Raw genomic sequence first — 20,174 nt, 5'->3', positions numbered from 1 at the left:
ATGGTCTCCAGTGTAACCAGAGCTCTGCTAACATCAGCGTCAGCTGAGCCCTGTTCCAGGTTTTGGGCTCTCATTGCAGAAAGAATTCAGAGACAGGAAAGGGCTTGTAGGAGTAAGTAGTAAAGTTCATTAAAGAGAGAGAGAGAGTACCTATTAAAGAAATTAATGTGGATGTGCTCAAGGCAGAGGCATGGCTCAAGTGGAGTGGGTTAGCCTTTTATATAGGAAGGCCTTTTCAATAATTTCCCATCACAGCCTTTGAACGCCAGGTGCCTTCTTTGTTTCAGCATAGCTGTCTACGCTTGTGGAGTTTCATCACATACTAAAAATTTGTCTTTGGCAGATGTTTAACAATGTTTATGACCTCATGCTTTCTGTCATTAACTAAGAGTCCTCTTCAGACCCCTGGTTTCACAAGCTTTATAGTTTGGGGAGGTTTAGAGGCTTTAAGAGAAATTTTGTCCCATGAATTTTGCACCTGTCCTTTAACTCTTTCTGGAGTTAGAGCTAGATAGAAGACCAGGGACACAGCCTGGATGCCCTATTCCGTCCAACCTCAATTTCCCCCTGGAAGAGTTAAACACCCTTCATCGTAAGGGGAGGCTGAGCGGTGAAAGTCTGTCTTCTGAAATTACTTCCTGCTGTTTTAAGGACAGTAGACCTTACCTGCAAGGTAAAGGCAAAACTCTTACTCTATTCTAGTAAGCATGAGGGTAAGCTGGTCCTCATCTGTAATAGCTTGATATTCATGCGTGAGTATGTGCTTAGTGTGGAATGCTTGTAGTCTCTTGAAAACAAATTTTACAAGCAGGTTAAATATACATAGGCTAAACATAAGAATGAGAAGAAAGGGAATTAAAGAACCTAGAAAAGGGAGGATCCAAGTAGTTTAGGTAGATGTGGGAAAAGATTCCAGTTGCTTCCAGCATTGTTTCTTAATTCATCTGGATTGTTCCCAAAGTCCCATATGTTTTCTTGAATTTCATATAAGTGGTTGGCATAAAAGCAGCATTCTTCTTGTAAGAAGAGACAAGTTCCCTCTTGGGCTGCAATGAGTGTATTCAACGCTCACCTGTTTTGGAGCACTACTGCTGCCAGGAACTCTATTTGGATCTGGAGGAGGCCTAGGGTTCATTCTGTGGATTCTACACTACATGTGAGCTCTAAGGAGAGGTTGTGATGGAATTGGTGGTTGGTTCGGTGGCTACGAGTGTGGTGCCCCATAAAAGAGGAATTAGGAGAGGAAGTGCAACATTTTGGTCAGAAAACTGCCATGAAAGAGAGGAAAGGAATTGGATTAGAGTCTGGTAAATAGAATAGTTCTGGACTAGCCTAGACTAAAGAGCAGGAGCCAGTCCAATTGCTGGGTAAACTTAGGTAGGTATTATTTCAATAGAGAAAGAATAAATCTTCCAATGCTCTGAGGGTGACATCGAAGTATAGGGTAGCAAGATGTTTGCAGATTGAAGTAATGCAGCCAGATGGTTGCCTAGTCAGTCTTAAGGTTACTCCACAGGTATTTTTGCCCTTATCTGCCTCCTGGTTGTAAAGCATATATTGGAAAGACTCATTCGAATGGCAGTTATAGGTGAAAGCAGAGATGATGGTGTTTCAGGGTGCTTAAAAATGAATGCCAGGTGACTTTCTATTTTGCCAGGTCATATTAATGAAGGAGCTTGTTACTCTGGGGTCTACTTTACAGTACTCTTCCTGTTAAGTTTTTAGGAAAAACTTGGGTTTGGGCTTGTTTTGGCAGAATTGGGTTTTATTCCAGCAGTTAAGGATTTGCTTAAGAGTTGCTGCTTCATCCAACTTAGCTATGAGGATATGATTGATATTGTAGCAGGAAACAAGGTCTCTTGCTTGCGGTTCCCTTGGACTTGGTTTTTGGGGCTTGTAGCTATCACTTCATGGTCCCAAGTTAGTCCTTTTGGATGGACAAAAATCATGGATTTGCACAAATTAGGTGGTATGTCTCCCAAGTATAGACCTTTGATGGAGTTTGACTTGATGCGAAAAGGGAAAGTAATGTTGGAGGCTGTTGTTACTTTGGAGTCTATAGCACCAACAATGGGAGGTGTTGTGGGTTAATGAGCCTTAAATTGGTCTAAAAGGTAGAAGAGTGATCCTTTGAAGGAGTCTAGGAGGTTCCATGTATAATGAGAGCAAGGTTCTGTGCACTGCAGAGTTGGAGAAATGGAAAGTTTCGCAGTTTCCCAGTATGTACTGTTGGCTGGCCAAGCTACAGTGGATCTAGAATTTTTAGGGCACAGCTAACAATGGAACAGATTGAGGTGCTGGGAAGTGTAACTTAAGAGGCTTTTTAAGAGATGTTTGGATAGAATGAAAGGTGTAAGGAATAGTAGAACACAAAGGAGAGAGAGAGACCTCATTATACTTTCTTTTTGAGTAGGCATTTTAATACATCCAGTGATTGACAGCTGTAGGATTGTTTCTGGTTAAGAGGGTCTACAAGATCCTAGCTGGGGAGCTTGACTCTGAACAGGTGAATCCAACTGGTGATTCTACTGACTTTTACTACTTGGAGTAATAAGAATTATAGTGTAAGGTCCCTTCCATTTGGCTCCAGCTGGGCCTGCTTTCTTGCCAGGTTTTGATTAAGACAAGCTCTCCTAGTTTCACCTTATAAGGGGATAAATCTGGCTTTGTGGCAGGGAGAAATTGGGCCCCTAGGTCCTGTGTAAGAGTTTTGTGTGATTCCTAGGGAAGTGAAGTATTTGGTTAGATTATGGATTTCTGGATCCAACACCAAATCCTGGGTTAAAAATGGTTTCCTAACTGATTGTATATGTAGAATGGAATGATTCCTAAATGTTGTGTTAGTTAATTTTTTTAATTAATAAAAAAAATGGTCTCCTATATATCATTTCAAAGGGGCTCAGCTGGAGGGCTCCCTTGTTGGCAAACATGTTCTGAGGAGTGCTAAGGGAAAATTTGGTACCCTTGGCATATAGGCTTCTTGACATAATTTTGCTAATGTTTGTTTTAAGGTTTTGTTGGCTCTTTCTACTTTCCTGGAGGATTGTGGTCTCCAGGCACAATGGAGGTGATATTTTATGCCAAGAGTCATTGCTACCTCTTGAGTTATGTGGCTAATGAAGCTGGCCCATTGTCACTTTGGATGGAATTGGGCAACCCAAGTCTAGGGATAATTTCTTTAAGAAGCAGCTTAGAGACTGTGTTTGCTGTTTCTGTTTGAGTAGGAAAGGCTTCTATCCACCTGTAAAGGTATGTATAAAGACCAATAGGTATTTGAATCCTTGGCAAAGTGACATATGAGTGAAGTTGGCCTGCCAGTCTTCTCCTGGGTATGTTTCTTACCACTGAACTGGGAGTGTTTGGGCTGGTAGCCAGGCAAGCTTGCTAGGGTTGTTATGGGCACACAAAGCACAACTTCAAGTAACTTTCTTAATGGTTTTGGCCAAATTTTTCCTTTAAGTATTTATCATGTTAAGGTTGTGAGAGTATCTCTATCTAGATGGTTTGCTTGGTGGAGGCTTTGGAGAACTTTCCACTGAACTTCACTAGGTAGGAAAATTTTGCCTTCTTTAATAAACCATCCATTTGCTTCACATGTGTACCCTGTTCTCTTTGCTAGTTTTCCTTCCTCTTGGGTATAAACAAGAGTAATAGTGGGGAGGGAGAAATTGGGGACTAACTGTATCACAGAGATTGGGTTTGAGGCAGCTGCTTTAGTGGCTCTATCTGTTCTTCATTTCCATTGGCCATCAGAGTCGGAATTTTGGTGCCCTGGACAGTGAATAGCCTGCTCTACTCCCCACTCTAAGGAGATACTATCTAGTCCTCCAGCAGTATCCTATAGATGCCATACATATTTCTCCAAATCAGGGTGTCCAGAACTTGCAATATTCTGCCATATCCAGGGAGACACTTAATTGTTTCTTTGCCAAAACCAAGAGTATAGCCTGGATTCTCTCAGAGGACAAGGAGCATTCCCCGGGGTGAGGACAAACCCAAGATAAAGATCTCTTTGCAAAGCAATTTGAGGCTTAGCAGGTGAAACTCAGTACCGTGGTTCAGCAAAGAGATTAAGGGTGGCAGTGGTGTCTGTGGGGAGGCTTCCCTCATAGGACTGAATATTAATAATCATCTACATACCAAAGATGGGAGCTAGTTTTTTTAAACATTTGTTATTTCGAAATATAACATATACATAAAAAAGTAATAAATTTCAAAGTACTTTGTAACAAGTAGTTATAGAACAGATTTCAGAGTTTGGTATGGGTTAGAATTCCACAATTTCAGGCTTTACCTTCTAGCTGCTCCAAGACACTGAAACCTAAAAGAAATATCAATATGATGATTTAGCAGTCATACTTATTTGTTAAATCCTATTATGTTTATTATAACTTCTCCTTCTCCTTTGATCCTTCTCCCATTCTTTAGGGGTATTTGGGCTGTGCCCATTCTAACATTTTCATGTTGGAAAGGAGTGTCGATAATATGGGATGGGGGACAGAACTACTTAATATCCTTGGAGAGGTTGGTCCCTCTGCGTTTTAGGATTTATCTATCTGGTGTAGGAACTATCTGGAGGTTGTAGATTTCTAGAAAATAATCTTAGTGCGTGAAGTTTTGTAGAATCTCAGACAAAGCCCTGGTGTTCTTTCAGGTTAACAGGATTGGTTCCGGTTGAGTTTGGCAAACCGTGGTAATTAGCAGTATCTCACTGAAGCTTGCATACGAGTAGCATCTAGAATAACCTCTCAACTCTATTTGAACTCTTTGAGCCATCGATACCTTATTTTCTTACATTTCTTTTCCCCTTTTGGGCAGGAAGATGTTGTCAATCCCATGGGAGTCATGTACCACATTGCCAGGGAGACTTTCACCCCTGGATGTCATGTCCCATGTAAGGGGGAGGGTAATGGTTTTCCATGGAGAGTTGGGCTTAGAGAGAGAGAGTGAGGCAACATCTGAGCAAGAAAAGAGGTTTTTTGGAAGTAACTCTTAGGCATAACTATAGGTGGGCTTAACTTCTCTGCTACAAAAACAAGCTTCATAAGAGTAAGCCTCAAGATCAAGGGCTTGACCTGTTGACTTGGGACTCCCTAATGTCTAAGACAGTATCAGGAGTTTCCCCAGTAGTAAAGTTTAATAGTTCCATATTTTCTCTCCAGTCCCTCAAAGACATTATTTGCCCAACATACTCTGAGATGTATCTGGGTATTACATTAAACTTCAGATACAAGCCCTCATTCCCTTTCTGAGCTCCATGTGTTTGGGTTGTTTAAGTGATCTATCCAAACAAGATTGAGTTAGATTATGTGTTACAGAAAATTTAGGTTTTGGGTGAAATAAACCTCTCTTCCTTTGCTCTCATACAGTAGGTGAAGTTCTAAAATATAGATAATGTCCTCCTTACTCCATGTTTTGATTTACCTTAGTGCCAACCAGGTCAGCTTGATTCTTATCTCTAACTGAAGCCTGATCTCTTTTTCAGTTTCTTTAATAGTTGTTATATGTAGCAATGCAGACTTTCAGGGATACAGAACTCCAACTTTGAGTCACACAGGTAGCAAAAGTTCCAGGAATATACCAGGTTCTACATCTATAGCACAGCATCTCAAAATCTAGAAATAACAATTACAGCTCTGGATTAAATGTGACTGCAATAGGAGCTTATAATCTAGACCCCAATTTTCTTATATTTTAAAAGCAACCATACATTATTTGTTCTTTTGTTTCTGGCTTATTTTGTACCACATAACATCCCCAAGGTTCATTCACCTCATTGCATGCTTCACGACTTCATTCCTTTCTGTAGCTGCGAAATATTCCATCATGTATTCACCATAGTTTGCCATTCTGCTTCTCAATGTATCCTTCAGCCACCTCCATCCATTAGGCATCATGAGTAATGTCCAAAGTAAACAATCCATGTCTCACATTATCCTCACTTAGTTGTATAATTAACATTCAATTTTAAACAATTTTCGTTGCTCCAAAAAGAAAAATAATCAATAAGCACACCCTCACCAAATAGGAAATTCAAACTTCCCCTTAACTCTACTCCCCCTACATTATTTACCCTAGGTATTGCTGTGGTATTGTTGATGTCTTCCTTTTAAATATAGATCATGAAAGATGGCATCTTAGTAAGGTACATGCGTCTTAGTTCCTCCGACTCCAAATCAACTAATAGGTGAACAGAAACAGTACAAAACAACTCCCGGGGCTACAGCAGGGAATGGACACACAGCGTAACCAAGTCTGGGCTGGCTAGTCTGACTGCGAAACTCAGCTGCGGTGAGTGAGATCCCCGAGTGGCAGGCGATTTCCCGAGCAGCCGCAGCTGCGGCGGTCCGAGCTAATCCCTCCCTCCTTCTGGGGCTGGCTGAGAGACTCGGAGAGACAAGCTTCCCAGCCAAGGCGGCCGGCGCCACACTTTTGCGGGCGGCTTCGAGTCCGCGACTACAAGTCTCGGATCAGAGGGCTATCCAAACTCTGAGCTGGCAAGTCTGATTCCGAGTCTTGGCTGTGGCGAGACCCCCGAGCGGCCGCAGCTGAGGCGGTCCGAGCTAATCCCTCCCTCCTTCCGGGGCTGGCTGAGAGACTCGGAGAGACAAGCTTCCCAGCCAAGGCGGCCGGCGCCACACTTTTGCGGGCGGCTTCGAGTCCGCGACTACAAGTCTCGGATCAGAGGGCTATCCAAAGTCTGGGCTGGCAAGTCTGATTGCGAGACTTGGCTGCGGCGAGACCCCCGAGCGGCCGCAGCTGCGGCGGTCCGAGCTAATCCCTCCCTCCTTCCCGGGCCGGCTGAGAGTATCGGAGAAGTAAGTTCCCCAAGCCGAGGCAGGCGGCGCCCTTCTTTTGCGGGCAGCTTCGAGTCTCGGCGTTAAGTCCGCGGCTACGAGTCCCGGATCAGAGGGCTAACCAAAGTCTGGGCTGGCTAGACTGACTGCGAGACTCGGCTGCAGTGAGACCCCCGAGCGGCGTGCGATCTCCCGATCAGCGGCAGCTGCGGTGGTCCGAGCTACTCCCTCCCCCCTTTCCGGGCCGGCTGAGAGTATTGGAGAAGCAAGTCTCCCAAGCCGAGGCAGGTGGCACCCCTCTTTTGCGGGCGGCTTCGAGTCTCTGCTTCGAGTCCGCGGATACGAGTCTCAGATAGGAGGGCTATCCAAGCCGCGGAAGCCCCCCCCCCCACGGGAGGCTTCCTGGTCCGGTGGGGAATCCCCCAGGCCCACTGCGGCCCGCAACCAGCCACAGGGTCCCCTCAAGCCGCGGCAGCTGACGCCCCCACCACGCGCGGCCCCTGAACCAACGGAGAGATTTGGATCCGAAAGCCCCAGGCCACGGAGATCGGTGCCTGGGGGAGACCCATTCCAAACACCTGAGACAAACGTGTGCCACGTGCGCCACGTACTGGGCAAGATAAGAAAAACAGATCCCAGAGATTTCACAGAAAAATCTTACAACCTTGCTGGGTCCAACACCCAGAGAAATCTGAATAAATGCCCAGATGCCAGCAGCAGAAGATAACTGTCCACGCTCAAAAGATTGAGAATATGGCCCAGTCAAAGGAACAAACCAATAGCTCAAATGAGACACAAGAGCTGAGACAACTAATCCTGAATATACGAACAGAAATGGAAAACCTCTTCAAAAATGAAATCGATAAATTGAGGGAGGACATGAAGAGGACATGGGCTGAACATAAAGAAGAAATAGAAAAACTGAAAAAACAAATCGCAGAACTTATGGAAGTGAAGGATAAAGTAGCAAACATAGAAAAAATAATGGATAGTTACAATGATAGATTTAAAGAGACAGAAGATAGAATTAGTGATTTGGAGGATGGAACATCTGAATTCCAAAAAGAAACAGAAACTATAGGGAAAAGAATGGAGAAATTTAAATATAGATCATAGCATGCAATAGTAGTTTTCCTTCTATACCCCTTTGTTGTTGACTCTTTGTACAAGATTCAAATTATTGAAGAAGTTCATGCAAGAACTTACTTATATTTGTAGTGTTAATCAGTGGGATATATACAACCCTTTTCAATCACATTCACCTTCAATATGGCAATATTATTTATAAACTCACTAATGAACTGCCTTCACTTCTATCAATTCCCTTACATTTAAGTTCAACCCCACTAGCTAACCATTCACCCATCTCTAGCCTCTGTTTATCTCCAGCTCCCCTATATTCCATGTTTTAAGCCCCTGTGTTTACCATGACCAAGGTCATAATAGCAAAGTCCTACAGTATCTATCCTTTTGTGTCTGGCTTCTTTCACTCAGTTTATGTCCTCAAGGTTCATCCATGTTGTCATGTGCTTCAGGACTTCATTTTGTCATAATGCTGCATAATATTCCATTATATGTATATATCACATTTTGTTGATCCACTCATTTGTTGATGGGCACTTGAATTGTTTCCATCTTTTGGCAACTGTGAATAATGCTACTATGAACGTTGGTGTGCAGATGTCTGTTTGTGTCACTGCTTTGAGCTCCTCTGGGTATATACTGATTAGTGCTATTGCCAGGATGTAGGGCAGCTCAGTATTTAGTTTTCTAGGTAACCACCAAACTGTCTTCCAAGGCAGCTATACATTATATATTCCCACCAGCAAGTGATTAAGCGTTCCTATTTCTGCACATTCTTTCCAATCCAGACAGATTGAGTTAGATTATGTGCTACAGAAAATTTAGATTTGGAGCAAAATAAACCTCTTTTCCTTTGGTCTCATGCAGTAGGTGGAGTTCTAAAATACAAACAATGTCCTCCTTACCCCTTTTCCTGATTTACCTTAGTGCCAACCAAATCGGCTTCATTCTTATCCCTAATTGAAGCCTGATCTCTTTTTGAATTTCTTTAATAGTTGTTGTATGTGGCAACAAGACTCTCAGGGCTGCAGAACTCCAACTTTGAGTCTTTGGTGTCACACAGGTAGCGAAAGTTCCAGGAATATATCAGGTTATACATCGATAGCACAGCATCTCAAAATCTAGAAATAACAATTACATTTGTTTAATAGCAGCCATTCTTATAGATGTGAAGTGATCTCATTGTAGACTTGATCTGCATTTCCCTTAAAGCCAATGAAAATGAGCATCTCTTCATGTGCTTTTCAGTCATCTATAGTTTCTCTTTGGAAAAATGGCTATTCATATCTTTAGCCCATTTTATAATTGGATTGTTTGCTCTTTTGTTGGTGAGTTGTATGATTTCTTTATGTGTTCAGTATAACAAACCTTTATCCAATATGTGATTTCCAAATATTTTTCTCCCATTGAGTTAGCTGCCTCATCACCATTTTGACAAAAAAAGCACGTGACTTTGAGTAGTTCCACTGTATCTATTTTTCTTTCGCTCTTTGTGCTTTTGGTATAAAGTTTAAAGCTATCTCCTATTACTAGGTATTGAGGATACTTCCTATATTTTCTTCCAGGAGTTTTATGGTAGTGGCTCGTATATTTAGATCTTTGATCCACTTTTTTTTGTATTTTTTTATTAATTTAAAAAAAATTAACTAACACAACATTTAGAAATCATTCCATTCTACATATACAATCAGTAATTCTTAATATCATCACATAGATGTATGATCATCATTTCTTAGTACATTTGCATCGATTTAGAAAAAGAAATAGCAAGACAACAGAAAAAGAAATAAAATGATAATATAGAGGAAAAATAAAAATAAAAAATACAAAAAATATATATATAAAAACTATAGCTCAGATGCAGTTTCATTCAGTGTTTTAACATAATTACATTACATTTAGGTAGTATTGTGCTGTCCATTTTTGAGTTTTTGTATCTAGTCCCATTACACAGTCTGTATCCCTTCAGCTCCAATTACCCACTACCTTACCCTATTTCTAACTCCTGATGGTCTCTGTTACCAATGACATATTCCAAGTTTATTCTCTAATGTCGGTTCACATCAGTGGGACCATACAGTATTTGTCCTTTAGTTTTTGGCTAGTCTCACTCAGCATAATGTTCTCTAGGTCCATCCATGTTATTACATGCTTCATAAGTTTATTCTGTCTTAAAGCTGCATAATATTCCATCGTATGTATAGACCACAGTTTGTTTAGCCACTCGTCTGTTGATGGACATTTTGGCTGTTTCCATCTCTTTGCAATTGTAAATAATGCTGCTATAAACATTGGTGTGCAAATGTCCGTTTGTGTCTTTGCCCTTAAGTCCTTTGAGTAGATACATAGCAATGGTATTGCTGGGTCATATGGCAATTCTATACTCAGTTTTTTGAGGAACCGCCAAACTGCCTTCCACAGTGGTTGCACCATTTGACATTCCCACCAACAGTGGATAAGTGTGCCTCTCTCTCCGCATCCTCTCCAGCACTTGTCATTTTCTGTTTTGTTGATAATGGCCATTCTGGTGGGTGTGAGATGATATCTCATTGTGGTTTTGATTTGCATTTCTCTAATGGCCAGGGACATTGAGCATCTCTTCATGTGCCTTTTGGCCATTTGTATTTCCTCTTCTGAGAGGTGTCTGTTCAAGTCTTTTTCCCATTTTGTAATTGGGTTGGCTGTCTTTTTGTTGTTGAGTTGGACAATCTCTTTATAAATTCTGGATACTAGACCTTTATCTGATATGTCATTTCCAAATATTGTCTCCCATTGTGTAGGCTGTCTTTCTACTTTCTTGATGAAGTTCTTTGATGCACAAAAGTATTTAATTTTGAGGAGCTCCCATTTATTTTCTTTCTTCAGTGCTCTTGCTTTAGGTTTAAGGTCCATAAAACCGCCTCCAATTGTAAGATTCATAAGATATCTCCCTACATTTTCCTCTAACTGTTTTATGGTCTTAGACCTAATGTTTAGATCTTTGATCCATTTGAGTTAACTTTTGTATAGGGTGTGAGATACGGGTCCTCTTTCATTCTTTTGCATATGGATATCCAGTTCTCTAGGCACCATTTATTGAAGAGACTGTTCTGTCCCAGGTGAGTTGGCTTGACTGCCTTATCAAAGATCAAATGTCCATAGATGAGAGGGTCTATATCTGAGCACTCTATTCGATTCCATTGGTCGATATATCTATCTTTATGCCAGTACCATGCTGTTTTAACCACTGTGGCTTCATAATATGCCTTAAAGTCTGGCAGCATGAGACCTCCAGCTTCGTTTTTTTCCTCAAGATACTTTTAGCAATTAGGGGCACCCTGCCCTTCCAGATAAATTTGCTTATTGGTTTTTCTATTTCTGAAAAATAAGTTGTTGGGATTTTGATTGGTATTGCGTTGAATCTGTAGATCAATTTAGGTAGAATTGACATCTTAACTATATTTAGTCTTCCAATCCATGAACACGGTATGCCCTTCCATCTATTTAGGTCTTCTGTGATTTCTTTTAACAGTTTTTTGTAGTTTTCTTTGTATAGGTCTTTTGTCTCTTTAGTTAAATTTATTCCTAGGTATTTTATTCTTTTAGTTGCAATTGTAAATGGAATTCATTTCTTGATTTCCCCCTCGGCTTGTTCATTGCTAGTGTATAGAAACACTACAGATTTTTGAATGTTGATCTTGTAACCTGCTACTTTGCTGTACTCATTTATTAGCTCTAGTAGTTTTGTTGTGGATTTTTCCGGGTTTTCGATGTATAGTATCATATCGTCTGCAAACAGTGATAGTTTTACTTCTTCCTTTCCAATTTTGATGCCTTGTATTTCTTTTTCTTGTCTAATTGCTTTGGCTAGAACTTCTAACACAATGTTGAATAATAGTGGTGATAGTGGACATCCTTGTCTTGTTCCTGATCTTAGGGGGAAAGTTTTCAATTTTTCCCCATTGAGGATGATATTAGCTGTGGGTTTTTCATATATTGCCTCTATCATTTTAAGGAAGTTCCCTTGTATTCCTATCTTTTGAAGTGTTTTCAACAGGAAAGGATGTTGAATCTTGTCAAATGCCTTCTCTGCATCAATTGAGATGATCATGTGAGTTTTCTGCTTTGATTTGTTGATATGGTGTATTACATTAATTGATTTTCTTATGTTGAACCATCCTTGCATACCTGGGATGAATCCTACTTGGTCATGATGTATAATTCTTTTAATGTGTTGCTGGATTCGATTTGCTAGAATTTTGTTGAGGATTTTTGCATCTATATTCATTAGAGAGATTGGTATGTAGTTTTCTTTTTTTGTAATATCTTTGCCTGGTTTTGGTATGAGCATGATGTTGGCTTCATAGAATGAATTAGGTAGCTTTCCCTCCACTTCGATTTTTTTGAAGAGTTTGAGGAGAGTTGGTACTAATTCTTTCTGGAATGTTTGATAGAATTCACATGTGAAGCCGTCTGGTCCTGGACTTTTCTTTTTGGGAAGCTTTTTAATGACTGATTCAATTTCTTTACTTGTGATTGGTTTGTTGAGGTCATCTATTTCTTCTTGAGTCAAAGTTGGTTGTTCATGCCTTTCTAGGAACTTGTCCATTTCATCTACATTGTTGTATTTATTAGCATAAAGTTGTTCATAGTATCCTGTTATTACCTCATGGATTCATGCCTCTGGATATCATTTTTATCTTTTTAATAATAGCTTTTAAATGCAGTTGTTCTGTAGACCATGTTTATGAATTCGGGTGAGGGGGGAATGAGAATCCCTACTTTTTAAAAAATTTGATCCACTTTTTAACAAATTTGTGTATAGGGTATAAGATAAAGGTCTTCTTCCATTCTTTTGGCTATTGATATCCAGGTCGACCATGCCCATTTATTGAAGACTATTCTGTCCCAGTTCAGTGGATTTGAGGATCTTGTTGAAGATCAGTTAACCATAAATTTGGTGGTCTATTTCTGCACTCTCAATTCTATTCCATTGGTCAATACTTCTGTTTTTGCGCCAGTCCCATGCTGTTTTGGCCACTGTGAACTTATAGTAAGCTTTAAAATCAGGAAGTGTTAGTCCTCCCACTTCTTTCTTCTTTTGTTAGAATATTTTCAGCTATCTGAGGTCTCTTTCCCTTCCAAATGAATTTGCTAACTAGCTTTTCCAAGTCTTCTGAGGAGGTTGTTGGAATTTTCAATGGTATTGCATTGAATCTATAGATCTATTGGGGTGGAATTGACATCTTAACTACATTTCACCCTCCTATCCATGAGCAGGGAATGTTGTTCCATTTATTAGATCTTCTCTGATTTCTCTTAGCAATGTTTCGTAGTTTTCTATGTACAGATAATTTATATGGTTAAGTTTATTCCTAGATACTTGATTCTTTTCATTGCTGTTTTGAATGGAATTTTTTCTTAATTGTCTCCTCAGGTCATTGCTTGTCTATAAAAACATTACTGATATTTGCACATTAATTTGCATCCTACCGCTTAGCTGAATTTGTTTATTGGCTCAAGAAGCTTTGTTGTAGATTTCTCAGGATTTTCCAAGTATGGTATCATGTCACCTGCAAATAATGAAATTTTAATTCTTCCTTTCTGATTTGTATGCCTTTTATTTCTTTGTCCTGCCTGATTGCTCTAGCTAGAACTTCTAGTATAATGTTGAATAATAGTGGTTATAGAAGGCATCCTTGTTTTGTTCCCAATCTTAGGGAGAAGGCTTTCAATCTCTCACCATTGAGTACAATGCTGGCTATGGGATTTTTATATATGCCCTTTATCATATTGAGGAAATTACCTTTGATTCCTACATTTTAAAGTGTTTTCATCAGAAGAAGATACTGAATTTTGTCAAATATTTTTTCAACATCAATCAAGGTGATCATGTGATTTTTTTTCCTTTCAATTTGTTAATGTGCTAATTACATTGGTTGATTTTCATGTGTTGAGCCACCCTTGCATTCCTGATATAAACCCTACTTAGTAATGGTATATAATTCTTTGACTGTGTCATTGGATTCAATTTACTAGTATTTTGTTGAGAAATTTTGCATCCATATTCATTAAGGAGGTTGACCTGTAGTTTTCCTTTCCTGTAATGTCTTTATTCTGTTTTGGCATTAAAGTGATGTTACCTTCATAAAATGAGTTAGGTAGTGTTTATTTTTCTCAGTTTTTTGGAAGAGTTTGAGCAGGATTTGGTGTTAGTTCTTTTTGCAATGTTTGATAAAATTTCTCTGCAAAGCCATCTGGCCTGGTCTTTTCTTTGTAGAAAGATTTTTGATGACAGATTGAATCTCTTTACTTGTGATTGGTTTGTTGAGATCTTCTATTTCTTCTTGAGTTAGTGTAGCTTGTTTGTGTGTTTCCAGGAATTTTTCCATTTCACCTAAGTTGTCTAGTTTTTGACATATAATTTTTCATAGTATCCTCTTATGATTTTTTTTTTTTTTTGCTTCTTCAGGGTCTATGGTAACAATCCCCTTCTCATTTCTTATTTTATTAACATTCACTCTTTTTCTCTTTGTCAACTTAGCTAGTGGTTCATCAATTTTATTGATTTTCTCAAAGAACTTTTGGTTGTATTGATTCTTTCCATTGTTTTTTTTGTTGTTGTTGTTGTTGTTCTCCAATTCATTTCTTTCTGCTTTAATCTTTGTTGTTTCACTTCTAGTTTCTTTAGGGTTAGTTTGCTCTTCTTTCTCTAGTTCCTCCAGGTAAGTGGTTAAGTACTCAATTTTCGTTCTTTCTTCTTCTTTAATGTAAACATTTAGGGCAATAACTTTCCCTCTCAGCACTGCCTTTGCTGCATCCCATACATTGTTATCTGTTGTATGTCCAGTTTCATTCATCTCCAGATGTTTACTAATTTCTCTGGCAATTTCTTCATTTGACCCATTGATTGTTTAAGAGTGTGTATTTGGTGGTTATTGATTTCCAGCTTCATTCTTTTGTGATCAGAGAAAATGCTTTGAGCAATTTCAGTCTTTTACAATTTATAAAGACCTGTTTTGAGTCCCAACATATGATCTATCTTGGAGAACATTCCAAGAACACTAGAGAAGAATGTATATCCTGGCGTTTGGGGGTCTAATGATCTATATATGTCTGTTAGGTCTAATTCATTTATCAGATTATTTAAGTTCTCTATTTCCTTGTTGATCACTGTCTTGCTGTTCTAATCTATACAGGACAGTGGAGTATTGAAATTGCCCACTGTTACTATTGATACATCTATAGCACCCTTAAGTTTTTCCAATATGTGCCTCATGTACTTTGGAGCTCCTTGATTGGGAGCATAAAGATTTATGATTGTTATTTCTTCTTGGTTAATTTTCCCTTTTATTAATATGTAGTTTCCTTCCTTGTCTCTTATGATATCTTTACATTTAACATCTATTTTATCTGATAATAGTATAGCTATTCCTGCTTTATTTTGGCTACAATTTATATGAAACATCTTTTTCCATCCTTTCACTTTCAATCTATTTGTATCCTTTGGGTCTAAGATGCATCTCTTGTAAACAGCATATAGATGGATCATATTTCTTAATCCATTCTGCCAGTCTGTATCTTTTAATTGGTGAGTTTAGTACTTTAACATTCAAAGTTATTACTGTAAAGGCATTTCTTGAATCTACCATCTTATCCTTTAGTTTTTACTTGTCAGATCTATATATTCCTTTTCCTCTTTCTCTTATCCTTTAAGTTACCCTTACTGGCACTGTTCAATTCTGTGCCCTCCTCTAGACCTCCCTCTCTTGTCCTTTTTTTCCTGCTGGCAGAACTCCCTTTAATATTTTCTGTAGGGCCTGTCTTTTGTTGAGAAATTCTCTTAGCTTTTTTCTGTCTGTGAAATTGTAAACTCTCCCTCACTTTTTTTTCTCCCTCACTTTTGAATGAAAACTTGGCTGGATGAAGAATTCTTGCCTGGAAGTCACTCTCTTCCAGGATCCTAAATATATTGTACCACTGCCTTCTCACCTCCATGGTGCCTGTTGAGTAGTCAGAATTCAGTCTTATGTGATTGCCCTTTTATATGGTGAGTCTCTTTTCTCTTGCTGCTTTCAGGACTTTCTGCTTCTCTACAACATTTGACAGCTGATTAGTGTGTCTTAGAATAGGCCTATTTAGATTTGTTCTATTTGAGGTTTGTTGGGCTTCTTTGATTTGCGTAGTTATGTCTTTTATAAGTTTTGGAAAGTTCTCCTCAACTAATCTTCCTAGACCTTTACTCTTACAGTTTTCTTCTGAGACACCAGTGATTCTTATATTTGAATGCTTTGTGTTTTCCATCATTCTCTGAGATCCAATTAAATTTTTTCCATCTTTTTTGAAGTTTGTTCTTTTGTGCATTCAAATTCAATTATCCTATCCTCAGGTTCACTTATTCTTTCTTCTGCCTCCTCAAATCTGCTATTGTGTCTCTAGTATATTTTCAATTTAGTGTACAGCATCTTTCATCTCTTTGATATCTGCTATTTTCTATTTATTCTCTCAAATTCTTCTTTATGCTCATCTAATGTCTTTTTTAATTAATTTATATATTAATTTTAAAAAAAATTAATGAATGAATTAAAATATTAACATGTGATCATTCCATTCTACATATATAATCAGCAATTCACAATATCATCACTTAGTTGCATATTCATCATTTCTTAGAACATTTGCAACAGTTCAGAAAAAGAAATAAAAAGACAATAGAAAAAGAAATAAACAAAAACAGAAAAAGAAAAGATTATACATGCCATACCCTATACCACTCTCTTTCATTGATCACTAGCATTTCAAACTAAATTTATTTTAACATTTGTTCCCCCTATTATTTACTTTTATTCCATATGTTCTACTCATCTATTGACAAGGTAGATAAAAGGAGCATCAGACATAAGGTTTTCACAATCACACAGTCACATTGTGAAAGCTATATCGTTATTCAATCATCATCAAGAAACATGGCTACTGGAACACAGCTCTACATTTTCAGGCAGTTCCTTCCAGCCTCTCCATTACATCTTGAATAACAAGGTGATATCTACTTAATGTGTAAGAATAACCTCCAGGATAACCTCTCGGCTCTGTTTGGAATCTCTCAGCCATTGACATTTTGTCTAATTTCACTCTTCCCCCTTTTAGTCGAGAAGGTTGTCCCAATCCCCCGACACCGAGTCTCAGCTCACACTAGGGTTTTTCTCAGTCCCTTGATGCTGAGCCTCAGTTCATTCTAGGATTTCTGTCCCGTGTTGCCAAGAAGGTCCACACCCCTGGGAGTCATGTCCCATGCAGACAGGGGGAGGGTGGTGAGTTTGCTTGTTGTATTGGCTGGAGAGAGAGGCCACATCTGAGCCACAAAAGAGGCTCTCCTGGGAATGACTCTTAGGCCTAAATTTTAAGTAAATTTAGTAATTTACTTAAATTTTAGTAAATTTAAATTTGACCTATCCTTTATGGGGTTAAATTTCATATGAGCAAACCCCAAGACTGGGGGCTCAGCCTATAGCTTTGGTTGGCCACACTGCTTGTGAGAATATCAAGAATTCAACTTGGGGAAGTTGAATTTCTCCCCGTTCTCACCATTCTCTGAAGGGGACTTTGCAAATACTTTTCCACTCACTGATCGAATCACTCTGGGATTCATCAGGGCATCACTCTGGACAAACCAACAAAATCTCATGTCCTACCCAAGATTCCAAGTACTTGTGGTGTTCAATCAAGCTATCTACATAAGTTATATTAGGAAATGCACCAGTCAAAATATAAATTTTGTACCAAATAAACATTTTTTGCTTTAGTCTCACATACAAGGTGAAATTTTAGAATATTAATTACCATCTATTTTCAGCACCCTGCAGTAATGACATTCCTTTGTTCTTCCTCACGCAAAATCATTTTTAAAATTTGTACATTATACATTTCACTATTATTATACACTCTAGGCATTCCTAGATTATACCATCTCAATCTTTAACATCTATCTTTCTTTCTGATCTCATTTATGCCCCCAGTCCTCCTCCCTCTATCATTCTCACATGCAACTTCATTCAGTGTTTTAATATAATTGTATTACAGTTAGGTAGTATTGTGCTGTCCATTTCTGAGTTTTTATATTCAGTCCTGTTGTGTAATCTGTATCCCTTCAGCTCCAATTACCCAATTTCTATCTCCTGGTGGTCTCTGTTACCAACCAAATATTCCAAGTTTATTCACTAATGTCAGTTCATATCAGTGAGACCATACAGTATTTGTCCTTTTGTTTTTGGCTAATCTCACTCAGCATGATGTCCTCAAGGTCCATCCACGTTGTTACATACTTCATAACTTTATTCTGTCTTAAAGCTGCATAATATTCCATCATATGTATATACCACAGTTTGTTTAGCCACTCATCTGTTGATGGACATTTTGGCTGTTTCCATCTCTTTGCAATTGTAAATAATGCTGCTATAAACATTGGTGTGCAAATGTCCATTTGTGTCTTTGCCCTCATGTCCTTTGAGTAGATACCTAGCAATGGTATTGCTGGGTCATATGGCAATTCTATATTCAGCTTTTTGAGGAACCACCAAACTGCCTTCCACAGAAGTTGCACCATTTGACATTCCCACAAACAGTGAATAAGTGTGCCTCTTTCTCCACATCCTCTCCAGCAATTGTCATTTTCTGTTTTGTTGATAATGGCCATTCTGGTGGGTGTGAGATGATATCTCATTGTGGTTTTGATTTGCATTTCTCTAATGGCCAGGAAAGTTGAGCATCTCTACATGTGCTTTTTTGGCCATTTGTATTTCCTCTTCTGAGAAGTGTCTGTTCAAGTCTTTTTCCCATTTTGTAATTAGGTTGGCTGTCTTTTTGTTGTTGAGTTGAACAATCTCTTTATGAATTCTGGATACTAGACCTTTATCTGATATGTCATTTCCAAATACTGTCTCCCATTGTGTAGGCTGTCTTTTTACTTTCTTGATGAAGTTCTTTGATGCACAAAAGTATTTAATTTTGAGGAGTTCCCATTTATTTTTTTCTTTCTTCAGTGCTCTTGCTTTGGGTGTAAGGTCTATAAAACTGCCTCCTATTTATAAGATATTTCCCTACATTTTCTTCTAACTGTTTTATGGTCATTGACCTAATGTTTAGGCCTTTGATCCATTTTGAGTTAACTTTTGTATAGGGTGTGAGATATGGGCCCTCTTTCATTCTTTTGCGTATGGATGTCCAGTTCTCTAGGCACCATTTATTGAAGAGACTGTTCTGTCCCAGGTGAGTTGTCTTGACTGCCTTATCAAAGATCAAATGTCCATAGATGAGAAGGTCTATATCTGAACACTCTATTCTATTCCATTGGTCAATATATCTATCTTTATGCCAGTACCATACTGTTTTGACCACTGTAGCTTCATAATATGCCTTAAAGTCAGGCAGCGTGAGACCTCCAGTTTTGTTTTTTTTCCTCAGGATACTTTTAGCAGTTCAGGGCACCCTGCCCTTCCAGATAAATTTGCTTATTGGTTTTTCTATTTCTGAAAAGTAAGTTGTTGGGATTTTGATTGGTATTTTATTGAATCTGTAAATCAATTTAGGTAGAATTGACATCTTAACTATATTTAGTCTTCCAATCCATGAACACGGTATGCCCTTCCATCTATTTAGGTATTCTGTGATTTCTTTTAACAGTTTTTTGTAGTTTTCTTTGTCTCTTTAGTTAAATTTATTCCTAAATATTTTATTCTTTTGGTTACAATTGTAAATAGAATTCATTTCTTGATTTCCCCCTCAGATTGTTCATGACTAGTGTATAGAAACACTACAGATATTTGAGTGTTGCTCTTGTACCCTGCCACTTTGCTGTACTCATTTATTAGCTCTAGTAGTTTTGCTGTGGATTTTTCAGGGTTTTTGACATATAGTTTCATATCATCTGCAAACAGTGAGAGTTTTACTTCTTCCTTTCCAATTTTGATGCCTTATATTTCTTTTTCTTGTCTTAATTCTCTAGCTAGAACTTCCAACATGATGTTGAATAACAGTGGTGATAGTGGACATCCTTGTCTTGTTCCTGATCTTAAGGGAAAAGCTTTCAGTTTTTCCCCAGTGAGGATGATATTAGCTGTGGGTTTTTCATATATTCCCTTTATCATTTTAAGGAAGTTTCCTTCTATTCCTATTCTTTGAAGTGTTTTCAACAGAAAAGGATGCTGAATTTTGTCCAATGCCTTTTCTGCATCAATCGAGATGATCATGTGATTTTTCTGCTTTGATTTATTGATATGGTGTATTACATTAATTGATTTTCTTATGTTGAACCATCCT

The 20,174-nt window shown here is 38.5% G+C and overlaps 1 protein-coding gene across 1 annotated transcript in view; it reads left to right on the top strand.

The window, feature by feature from the left end:
- The window catches only part of LOC143683220 (uncharacterized), a 51,361-nt gene continuing 31,187 nt past the window's right edge, over positions 1-20,174 (top strand). Inside the window, exons 1-2 of the mRNA XM_077159405.1 lie at positions 1-112; positions 506-673. Coding sequence (XP_077015520.1) covers positions 1-112; positions 506-673 — 280 coding nt within the window. The remainder of the gene's footprint in view (positions 113-505; positions 674-20,174) is intronic.

Source organism: Tamandua tetradactyla, chromosome 5 (assembly GCF_023851605.1).
Source record: "Tamandua tetradactyla isolate mTamTet1 chromosome 5, mTamTet1.pri, whole genome shotgun sequence".
NCBI classification, from domain to species: Eukaryota; Metazoa; Chordata; class Mammalia; order Pilosa; family Myrmecophagidae; genus Tamandua; species Tamandua tetradactyla.
This window is presented reverse-complemented; position numbering and strand designations above follow the sequence as displayed.